Genomic DNA, 11,878 nt, shown 5'->3' on the forward strand with positions numbered 1-11,878 from the left:
GTATTCACTAAGTGTTGTGGAGGAATAAGAGGGAGTAATGGAGGAAGAGGCGATCGAAGACAAAGTTAATGAAAGGGAGCTCATACCACATATTTCCTTAGATGCCTTGGAAGGAACTGTGGGACTAAACACTATAAAGGTCAATGGAAAAATAGATAAGACTACAGTTTTAATTCTGATAGATTTAGGCAGCACCCACAATTTCTTAAACACCACCTTAGCCCTTAAACTATAGTTCTAGTTGACAGCCATAAAACCCATGATAGTGCAAACAACCAATGGGGAGAATATGATATGCAAATCCATGTGCAGGGGACTCAGGTGGAAGATGCAGGGGATAAGCTTCCAAACAGATGTCTATATCATTGAACTTAACAACTACAAAATGTTATTGGGGATACAATGGCTATCCATATTAGAGGACATCTTATGCAACTACAAACACCTATGGATGTCATTTGATTGGCAGGGGGAGATAGTCTTACTTAAAGGGGAAAATCCACCCAAGTTCCAAACCATTGAAATAAAACAGTTGAGTTCTTTAGTTGGCAATCAGGTGCAAGTGGCCGACTACTTCTTTTGTAGTCTAATGACAGTTGAAGATGGAGAAAAAAAGGCAACAGGCACAAGAACAAATACCATTATGTTCCCTGACATCAAGGATACTGATCTGTTAAGTCTCCTTCAATCCTACCAGGATTTATTCCATGAACATAAGGGATTACGACCACCTAGAGCTCACGACCACAGAATTTCATTAAAAGCAATAAATCTAAGGCCCAATCGATACTCTGGACTCCAGAAGGACAATATTGAGAAGATGGTGAAACAAATGCTTAAAGCTAGAATTATCAAAACCAACAACAGCCTATTCGAATCGCTAGTGATTCTGGTGAAGAAAACAGACTCCACTTAGAGGTTTTGTGTCGACTATAGAGCCTTAAACAAACTCATTATCAAACATAAATACCCCATTCCAATGATTGAAGAGCTACTAGAGGAATTGGTGGGCGCAACAACATTTTCCAAGATCGATCTTCGATCAGGGTACCACTAAATCTGAATGTCTATAGGGGACGAGTTTAAGACAACCTTCAGGGCTCACAGCGGCCATTATGAATTTCTGGTTATGCCTTTTTTCTTAACTAGTGCCCCCACCACCTTTCAGAGCCTTATGAATGAAGTATTCAAAGATCATTTAAGGAAGTTCATTTTGGTGTTCTTCGATGACATATTAGTTACAGTAGGTCCTTAACCGACCATTACAAGCATCTAAGGATAGTTCTGGAACTATTAAAAAGGAATCAGCTAGTTGCCAAGGCTAACAAATGTTTTTTTAGCAAGGGGCAGGTGGAATACTTGGGTCACATCATTTCATCACAAGGAGTAGTAACCGACCCTCTCAAGATTCAGGCGATTCTAGATTAGCCAATTCCTAAAAATTTGAAACAGCTAAGGGGGTTCTTGGGGTTGACAGGATACTACTGAAGGTTTGTTAAGGGGTATGACAGCATTTATAAGCCCTTAACTAATCTATTGAGAAAGGAGGCCTTGGGGTGGAATGAGGAAGCAACACAAAAACTAATGACAAGCGCTCCCGTGTTGGCTCTACCTAACTTCAACAAGCAGTTTGTAGTAGAAATAGATGCATCTTTAATAGGGGTCGGGGCAATCCTAATGCAAGATGGCCATCTCATTGCTTTTGTCGCACGTCAAATTCGCGCGGCATCGACTGGCAATTTTTCTGTTATGCGCTTGCTTTGATTCGTTGGTTGGGAGTCGCCACCTAGTAATTTATTGAAGGCTACTAGGAAACTGGATGTACTGGTCTTGTCAGAGATTCACAGGTAAGGGACTGGTTGTGGTTAGGGAAGGTATTAGCACCCCTAACGCACCCTACATGAGGTAAGCTGCTTCGTGGTTTTGACATGTTAAAGAAGTTTTAATAATTGTCTTCTCATCGAATATCAGAAATACAACTTATGTATAAGTTAATAATTCTTGACCGTGATCCAATCAAAATATTAAATTCTTCTTAAATCTTTGCAATTTTATCATAAATAAAAAGAAACATCCATAAAACAAATACAAACACGCACATACACTTTCACTATATTTCTTTTCTTTTCTTTTCTTTTGGTTACATCCACACTGCAAATAATAAAAATTCAATACTAAACAAAAAAATTACATCAAACAATTTAAAATTACAAAACCCCCCAAAACATCCTGGAATTGCTGGGAACGGTGCTGTGAAAACCCATGGACAGCAGGACAGTGGTGGCGTATTGTTCCACGCACCACCGCCACTGGCGGCGTGTGGGTTCACGCGCCGCCGCGGGGGGAACCTGGATGCAGTGGATCACGAACGGCTTCTCCTTCTGTCTTCCTAAACCGTATGTGACCTGTGGAACAAGAAGAGAAACGCACACAACAGTCGATTTTAGTTTTTATTTCCTTTTGTTTCACTTCTGTTTTCTGTCTTCATTTTGGTTCGTTTCTTCTTTACTGGTTGCAGATCCGGCGATGGCCGGCTTCGGTGGCCGTTGCTGGGCCATTCTGGTGGTGGGTCTGTGGGCGCCGTGTGTCTCAGCTGCAATTTGCGACTGCTGAAGTGGTCGGCGGTGAGGGAATGGACGGATGGCAGATCTGTAAGCTACTGGGTCTCCAGTGATGGCAACGTTATTGTGGCTGTTGTTTTGGCAACTGTTACTGGAGGCCAAATGGAGGGAGGACCTGGTTCGGTCGCTGATGGAGAAGAAGAAGAGGGAAATCAGGGCCGATATTTGGTTTGTTTTGGGGCTGAGGGGAGATGGGTGGCTGGTTTGTGGAAATGGGAGGAAGGTCTTGGCCGGGGGAAGAGGAGGCTTGAGCGGCTCATTTCTGGTTTATGTCGAAAGAGGGTGAACGGTTGAAGGTTGAAGATGGGGATGGTCTGGAAATGGAGGAGAAAAAAATTCAACGTGGGGTGGGGGGGCTGGCGGCTCTCTAGTTAGAGATAGGTTTAGGGTTAGGTTTTCCTTCTTTTTTTTTTTTGTATTTTTCTTTCAAAATTGCCCCTCCTCCTTGAGTGTATTGAGGAGACTAGTATTTATAGGCAAAAATGTTGCTAGGTTTCCAAACTTAGTCCCCCAACTTCTTTCTTTTTGTAAATTTGTTTTTTTCTTAATTTTTTGTATTTTTTAAAAACGAGCAATATCAACGTCGACTCAATGAGGAAAATCAATGATTTTAAAAATAAAGCGTGAAAAGTTGCACGCATTTAAAAGACCTTTGAAAATTTAAATTCTTTTTAGACGACGCTGAAAATGCTAAAAACGGCATAAGTCATAGCTAAGTAATATTTCGCTTTTAATAGTATTCACTATACAAAAAATAATAAAAATGCTCCTCAATAATTTTAGAATGATAAATAAACCCAATGGTTCTATGGATTTTTTTAAGGGAAAAAATATAAATCCAGAATGATTCATGTTTACAGTAGTTTTGCCACGCGAATTAGGTTCTTTTAATACATAATACATATGCATCATCAAATGGGTTCTTATGATGTCACGTTTAAGCCTGTCTCGAAAGCCATTATCAAAAAAGACAAAAAAGAAAAAGAAAAAGAAAAAGAAAAAGAAAGAATAAACTCATCGTGGAAGCAACTTTGACCATGTTGAGTTATTTAAACTTAGTCCCTGTATTTATCAATTAATTATCTTCGTGGTTTCAAATATTGTGGTCATTCTACGGAGAAATAAATTGTTAACTTGAACGTTAAGAGAAAAATAATATCTTTAATAATAATTAGTTTATTGACAACTTGCTATTGCTATTGCTTGGAAACTTTTTGATATTATTATAAAATTTGAAATAATATTTTAAATTTAAATAATTCAGATTGAATTATTTTTTAGGCTAAATTTTAAATTAAATTATACGAAGTTATCATAACGTGATTTTATTTACTGGATGAGTCTAAAGAAAAAAATCAACTCAATACTAAAAGATTAAATTAAATAAAACCTTCATATTAAGAGATGAAATTAAAATAAAAAACGTGTAAAAAAAAATTAAAGAATTTAAAAACCATATATTAAAGGATAAAATTGAAAAAAAAAAACCAAAATAACTTTCATTATATGATAAAAATAAATAAAAACTATTGATTAAAGAATAAAATTAAAATAAAATTTTATATTAAATGAAATAAGTGGGAAAAAATAAAAATAAAAAAGCTAAAAAATACAAAGAAAATAAAAACTCTGTATTAAAAGATGAAAAAAAAAAAAAATTGGCAAAAAAAAAATCCAATAAAAAAAAAAAGCCATGAGCCTGTTTAAAAAAAAATTGTTGCTTAAAAGATTTCATTTGCCTCTTCTGGGATTAGAACCCTCAACCTCGGCTCAAGCCCCGCGCACTTTAATCAATGAATTACAACATAAATTTATTGAAGTAACGCTTAAAATAATATATCAAATTAGTTTATTGTTTATACAATCGTGTCTCTTTTAATTATATTGATAATTATTATTAAAAACAGATCTTATCCTGTTGAATATAAAATATAATTATTTATCCAACCAACAGTTTGAAAAAGACTCCTCTTTCCAATTGGACTTTTAATCTACATGTGTATATACACATCCAGTAGCTGTCATCCATTTAATTAGAAAAAAAAAAGAATTTTAAATTTGAATCCTCCCATATTTATATTTATTTATTTTAGAATAAAATTGATTATATCGGTAAAAAAATAGTAAATAAAAATATATACAAGCTTATTTTTATCACCTAATTTTTATAGAGTTTTAGTATTTTATGATTTACATTGCTATATATATTATTCTCTTATATATTTATTTAAATGAAAGTTCATTTGAAATTTTTTATTAATTAGAATGATATAATGATATTCTGAATTGTAATCCTTATGATATAATATCAAAAATATAAAGTAAGATTTTAATATATAATTTATATTATTTTTTAATAATTTGTTTTTCTAGTGAAAAATTGTTCTCCAAACCAAAAAAATACTTTGGTATTTAGTAGATGTTGATTGGGAATAGATTTGTGAAAGGACCGTGGACTCACATGCTGTACTATTCAGTTACGCGTCAAACCTCTCCCCCGAGCCAGAAACTTGGCAAAAATAATTCACAACTGTTTTTTTTTTTTACTTTGCTATCCAATAATTAGAGATTCTATTGATGATTAATCAATTCACTTTTTTTTTTCTTTTAGCATTTCTTTTATATAACAACATGTATCTAAAAACTATATTGATATGATATATATGGTAGATGTTAAAAAAAAATAAAAAAAATTCAGGGTTCATTACATAATACAACTATATAAAGTATCTTAAAAAATCATGAGATTTAAATAGTAAAGTTTTTTATTTTTTTATTTTTTTTCTCAATTCATTCCCTCCTCTCTCTCTCTTTTTTTTTTTAAAAAAAATCTTATTATTTTTTTTTCTTTCAATTTCATCCTTAAAATATTTTAGAAATAGTTCAGGTTGTCTTTGAACTGACTAAGTTGACTTGATCACGTTGAGACACCTCCGATACAATTTAATTTTAAACCCGAGCTAGATAAAGAGTCAAGTCAAGAGGTTTTTTTTTATATTAATTCATTTTTTTATTCTCAATTTCGTCCTAAGATTTTTTTTTATTGGTGAGTCAAGTTATCTTTAGATTAGCCAACTACAATGAGTCACGTCAGAAAAACTTACATGTTATTTAATTTTAAACCACAACTAGAAAAAACTTTGGGATGTAAAGTTATTTTTGTACATTTCATTATTTTTTATCAATTTCATCCTTATATTATTTTGATAGGTCGATTGAGTTGTCTTTAGATTGATTATGTTGATTAATTGAGCTAATTTCTATAAGATTTAATTTTAAATTCAGGCTAGACAATAAGTCAGATTAAAAAGTTTTATAATTGATCTGCTAAGTTAGGTTTAATAATAATATTAAATAGTTTTCATGTAATCTTTTTTTTTTGTTACATTAAAATATTTATTTTAATCATACCTGCGCAACGCGAGATATAAACTAAGTATAATCTATATATCTAATGATTCAAGATGAAAATCCCTCATGATCTATAAAAGCATTCTTACAACTATCAATTTGGTCAAATCAATAAAATTCTTATTAGCTGTCAGTAGTTACACGATATATTAAAATAATTAATCATGGTTTGATTGATTATATTGTTTGAAAACCACAAGGAATCATGCATTAATTATCCTCAGAACATTCAAATATTATTAAAAAACAACTCCAATTTTTATATTGCTAATTAAGCATATACATTATCTGGGATTTGACTGGGTGCAATTAAGTTCATGAGTTGACTTCAATTTTGTAATTATGGACAAGTTTATCCCACTTTCTCAAGCTCCACTGTTACATCAAAGCATAAATAGTTGACCTTATCTGTTTTTTTTTTTTTTTTTTTTTTTAAAGCAAAATATGCTACTAGAGAACATAGCACATTTCACAATCTCTCCACCTTCCCTGCTTCTTAGATTTCAGAAGGGATGAAGAAAACCAATTTCAAAGCAATAGTATTGTTAGTTACATTACTGAGAGTAATTTGGATTTTGGCTCTCTATGTTCAGTGTCAGATAATTCTACCATGGACAGTGAATACCATGCGAATCTCATCAATTTACTGAATTCCCTTGCTACAAATGGGCCTACCCAAAATGTAGAGGTGATATTTCTGCCACAGACACTGCAGCCTGCATCAAGAACGCTACCCAATTCATAAACGCATTAACAAGACACTTCTCATCATTAAGCGTTGGGTCTTTCATATTCGCCCAAATGTTTATGTGAATACTTGAGTCTAGATTAAGTTTTATGGTGGATGACTCTTTCTCAAATTTATATGTTCATCAATGCTCCTCACTTGTAGCCCGTCTCTTGGCCTCTGTCAAGTGACTTGGGCTTCAGAATATTTTCTAGGCCATTAGACCTCATAACGGGTTGATATCATATTAAAATTAATTATTGAAATCAAATTCCATCCAAAAAAAACTGAAACCTTACAATGGGCGTTCCATTTAAACTTCAGCCTCATAGATGTCGACCAGAAGCTTTAATTCAACCAAAAGCAACAAGCTAGTTTTGTTTGACTTCAATTTTTATATTGCTAAGCATATCCATATGGAGCTTAATTTAAGCAAATGATTTCATCCACTTCCATTTTCTATTGCCAAGCAAATATGATAAGAACAAGTACAACTAGGTTTCATTGACTTCAATTTTGTAGTGCTAAACAAATATATAATAATGCATTTACGATATATGAACAAGTACAGTTGGTTTCATTGTCTTCAATCTTGTAGTGCTAATTAAACAAGTTCTACACGGCATGATTACATTCCACAAATGCAACGATTTGATAGTTTTGATTATGATATGAACATAAAAAGAGAACACGTTTCCCTTGGACTCAAAGTATGGAATTGTTAATATTCATTATATTTTCAACTTTTCTGCTGTTATCTAGCCCTTGCCATGCTGACAGTAATTCCAATCTCGGTTCGCTATGTAGTGAAGTTGATAATGCTACCAATAGCAGTGAATACCAAGCCATCTGAGCGAGCTGCAGAATTCACTTGTTGCTAATGCGCCTATCCAAAATGGCCTCTACACGACCGCAGCAGGTAAAGGTGCTAACAAGATTTATGGCCTTACACAATGCAGAGGTGATATTTCTGCCACAGACTGTGCAGCCTGCATCAAGAATGTTACCATGGTACACGGCTGCTCAAACAGTAAAAATGCGACGCTTTGGTTTAAGTGGTGTTTCGTAAGGTATTCTGACCGGAGAATTTTCGGTGAATCGGATCAATCAGGAATGGCAACTTACAATGAGACCAATTTTGAAGATGCAAAAGTGGTTTCTGAAGGACTTAACTTCACAAAAGCGCTGGCTTCTACAACTCCTAACCAGCCCTCGATGTTCTATACCGCAGTATTGGATGTTGGACAGAGTGGGAAGAGGTATGGCATGGCTCAATGCACTAGAGATCTCAGCAAGAGTGACTGTGGCAAGTGCTTGGATTTCCAATTGGCGGCATATTTAAATATTATTGGAAATAAGAGAGATTGGGATATTCATGGATCTAGTTGCAGCATGTGGTACTTTTTTTTTTTTGATAGTAAACCAGATAATTATATATTAATTATGCAGCCCCATCAAGAAAGTGGGGCTGAACGAAAGATAAATACAATGGAAATATGAAGAAAGAAAAGACCAAAGTGAAGAGGGATTTAGTCCAGTTCATAATACATTCAGGATTTCTAAAAAGATTTGAGTTTGTATAGCTGAAATTTGCAACTGAGGACTTCAACTAGAAAGCCAAACGGTGAAAAATGAGATCAAAAATCATATCCCAATCAGGAGCCTTGGATTCGAAGATTAGGCGGTTGCGCGCTATCCAAATTGACCAATACAGACCTTTACAGAGGAGGGTAATAGCACGTCGCTGAAAATTTCCATTAATCAATCCGGACCATTCCTGTAGATTTTGATTTGGGTCTTTGTGCAGACAACCTGAGCACCCGAACCATTTCAAGAAACGACCCCAAAGAGACCATGTTATAGGACACCAATGGAAAAGATGATTAATTGTCTCGGTTTCCTTGCAGCAGAATGGGTAGTGAGATTCCTCATAATTAATGATTCTCCTCTCAGCTAAAAAACTTCTTGTACTCAAACCGCCATGAAGAAGAAGCCAAATGAACACATCCACTTTTGGGGGGGCATAACCATTCCAAAGCAGAGTAGGGGAGTGGTTATTTTTAGTGGCCGATAGACTATCAAAGAAGAGGCGACCTGATTGAGCTGAGTACATGCCAGAGCTGTGGAATTTCCATAACTTGCAGTCTGCACCATCTGAGAAAAGGAGACCACGCTGCACCTCTACGATTAAGCTCTCCCTCTGGCAGATCTCATGAGGCCGAAGGGTTCTTCTCCAGGATAGGTTTAAAGATGTATCTGTCAAATTGTATATATCTGCAAGGCTAGTGTTTTGCTACAAGGAGAGGTTATAAAGTCTGGGGAATAAGAGCTGGAGAGTGGTTGCAGAGCTGAGCCAAGAGTCAGTCCAAAACCGGATGCTCCTCCCGTCACCCACCTTGAACCCGACATTTGCATGTAAAAGATTGGCTATGTTTTGTGTTGAGAAGATTGCCGAAACAATGCCATGCCAAGTTGGAGATAAAGAACCTGCAAACTCAGGGATACCATTTATAAATTGAGGTCGGTATTTTAGAAGAATGTGTTCTTGCCAGCCTCCTGCCACTCCATTGTCTAGATTCCATAGCCATTTAAAGAGCAAAGCCAGATTTTTGTTGTGGATGGATCCCAGCCCGAGACCACCAAAAGATTTATCCTTTATTACCTTGTGCCAAGCCACCTTAAAAAGGCCATGAGAAGTTGAGCTTCCTTTCCAAAGGAAAGACCAGGTTAGAGAAGAGATGGCTTTAGTAACACTCTTTGGCATAGCAAAAACTGACATGTAAAATAGAGGAAGAGAGCTCAAGACTGATTTAATTAGACATAACCTTCCCGCCATGCTCAAAAAATTCCCTTTCCATGTGAGTAGCTTTGCTCTGATAGTGGACAACACTGGTTTCCAAGTAGAGAGTCTGCCGGGATTGGCTCCAAGAGGTAGTCCAAGGTACCTAACCGGGAAAGTATCACTACGACAGAAAACTGAGTTCGCCAGGCTAGAGGTGTAGTCGTTGTCCAAGTTGATACCTATTAGTGAGCTTTTATAAAAGTTAACTTTCAGTCCGGAAATGATCTCAAACCAACGTAGTATCCTCTTGGCATGTAGAAGAGAGGGAAAATCATTTGGCAAGAAAATCAGAGAGTCATCGGCATATTGCAAATGAGTTAAGTAATGTCCTAGGGTAGTCTGTAAGCCTTTGAAGTAACCTGAAGTTGATGCCCTATTGAATAAAACTGTCAATCCCTGAACTGCGATGTCAAATAGGAATGGAGAGAGTGGGTCCCCTTGCCTGAGACCCATCTCCAAACTAAATTCTCCACTAGGAGAACCGTTTATCAAGATGGCTAATTTTGAAGTGGATAAGCATTCGAATATCATCTTCCTCCAGTGTGAGCCAAAACCCATGTATCCCATACTTGTGTCAATATGTTCCCATAAAATTGAGTCAAAGGCTTTATAGAAATCTACCTTCAGTAAGAGGCCATGCTTCTTCTTGCTGCGCACACCATGGACAACCTCATTTGCTATCATGAACCCGTCTAGAATCTGACGCCCAGCAATAAATGCAGACTGGTTAACACTGATCACATCTGTCATGACATGTCGAAGCCTAGTGGACAGTAGCTTTGCCACTATTTTGTATAGCCCGTGAATCAGGCTTATCGGACGAAAATGGGAGAATCTGCTCGACCCCTTTGATTTCGGAATCAGAGTTACAAAAGAAGAGTTGATACCCTTTGGAAGTTTACCAGTTCTGAAAAAACTTTTAACCAGCATAAAAACCTCTGAGCTGATGATATTCCATACCTTTTTATAGAAACAAAAGGTGAAACCATCGGGGCCAGGGGCTTTGGAACCATCACAGTCCCACACAGCTTGCTTCACTTCTTCCATTGAAGGTGGTCTTTCTAGCCAAATTGATTTGGCTTCTGAAATTTTAGAGAACCCCGAGCCTCCCATTTCAATTCTTTTACATGTTGGTTTGCGAAACAAGGATGAGAAGAAGTTGACAGCGCCTTCTTTTATATCATTTGAGGAGACTAGATGACTACCATTATGTTCAATCTTACTAATGTAGTTGCGGCCCTTCCTTAGACTTGCTGATATGTGAAAAAAACGAGTGTTCCTATCCCCCATTTTACACCAGTTTTGACGAGATTTTTGCCTCCACATATCTTCCACCCTTTTGTTAACCTCCCATAGCATGTGGTACTATGACTACCAGTTCTACTTCAACTATTCAACACCTGCAACAAAGGGAGGTGAGTTTTGTGAATTATTCAAATTGTTGCTCTCTGTGTCTCTTTCTTTGTTTGAAATTTGATTTTTTTTTTTTGGGAATTGTCGGTCTGATTCCTGATTTGATCGTAAATTGGCATTCAAATATAATTGTCACTTGGAAAAATTGCAGGTTCCACAAGATCCTCATCACATCGAGTTGCAATTGGCGTGTCCTTTCCAGTGCTAGTGTTTCTGTTGGTTCTTTAATATGCTATCCAATATCTTCTTTTGTTCTTGGAGAAATGGAGATGTTGTTAGTGTTGAAATTATGTGTATTCATTTAACTGGACATTAAATATTATATAGTATTTTTTTTTTTGATTTATGTGGGTGTCCGGGCCAACTTGCGCGCACCACGACTAATCTCACGGCTCACTGAACATCCTGCAAACCCAGTGAACATGTAAGGCATCGCGGGGGTGACAGGCGTGCACGATGAAGTTTGAACCCAGGATGCAGAGTAAGGGAACAAGTTCCTTCAACTGCTAGGCCAAGACCTATATAGTATTTCTTTCTTGGTTGGACGACTCCTGTCAACAATGATGATCTGGTTTGTTGTAGTAAGTTTTTTTTTTCTCTCCTTCTCTAAACGTTATAACTTGCCCCTCATTGTTGTTAGTATTTATACTTTAGTCCTTAATTTTTTGATTTATTGTTTTTGTTCTTCACTCTTTTGTAGAAATTTTATTTATTTTCAATTTCATCCTGCAATCTCAATTTACTAAATATTATATTCTCCAAGATACTCATTCTTTTGATTTTTTTGGACCTTTAATTTGTTAAATTTATTTTTCTTTTCAATTTCACATTTCAATAAGAAATATGTTTTTATTTTTTAATTAT

The 11,878-nt window shown here is 35.8% G+C and overlaps 1 protein-coding gene across 1 annotated transcript in view; it reads left to right on the plus strand.

Annotated features, from left to right (window-relative positions):
• The window catches only part of LOC118031911 (antimicrobial ginkbilobin-2-like protein), a 45,024-nt gene extending 33,708 nt beyond the window's left edge, over positions 1 to 11,316 (plus strand). The window contains exon 2 of the mRNA XM_073412776.1: positions 11,166 to 11,316. Coding sequence (XP_073268877.1) covers positions 11,166 to 11,242 — 77 coding nt within the window. The 3' untranslated portion in view covers positions 11,243 to 11,316. The remainder of the gene's footprint in view (positions 1 to 11,165) is intronic.
• Positions 11,317 to 11,878: the final 562 nt, after the last annotated feature.

This window comes from Populus alba, chromosome 11, assembly GCF_005239225.2.
Source record: "Populus alba chromosome 11, ASM523922v2, whole genome shotgun sequence".
In the NCBI taxonomy this organism is placed as follows: domain Eukaryota; kingdom Viridiplantae; phylum Streptophyta; class Magnoliopsida; order Malpighiales; family Salicaceae; genus Populus; species Populus alba.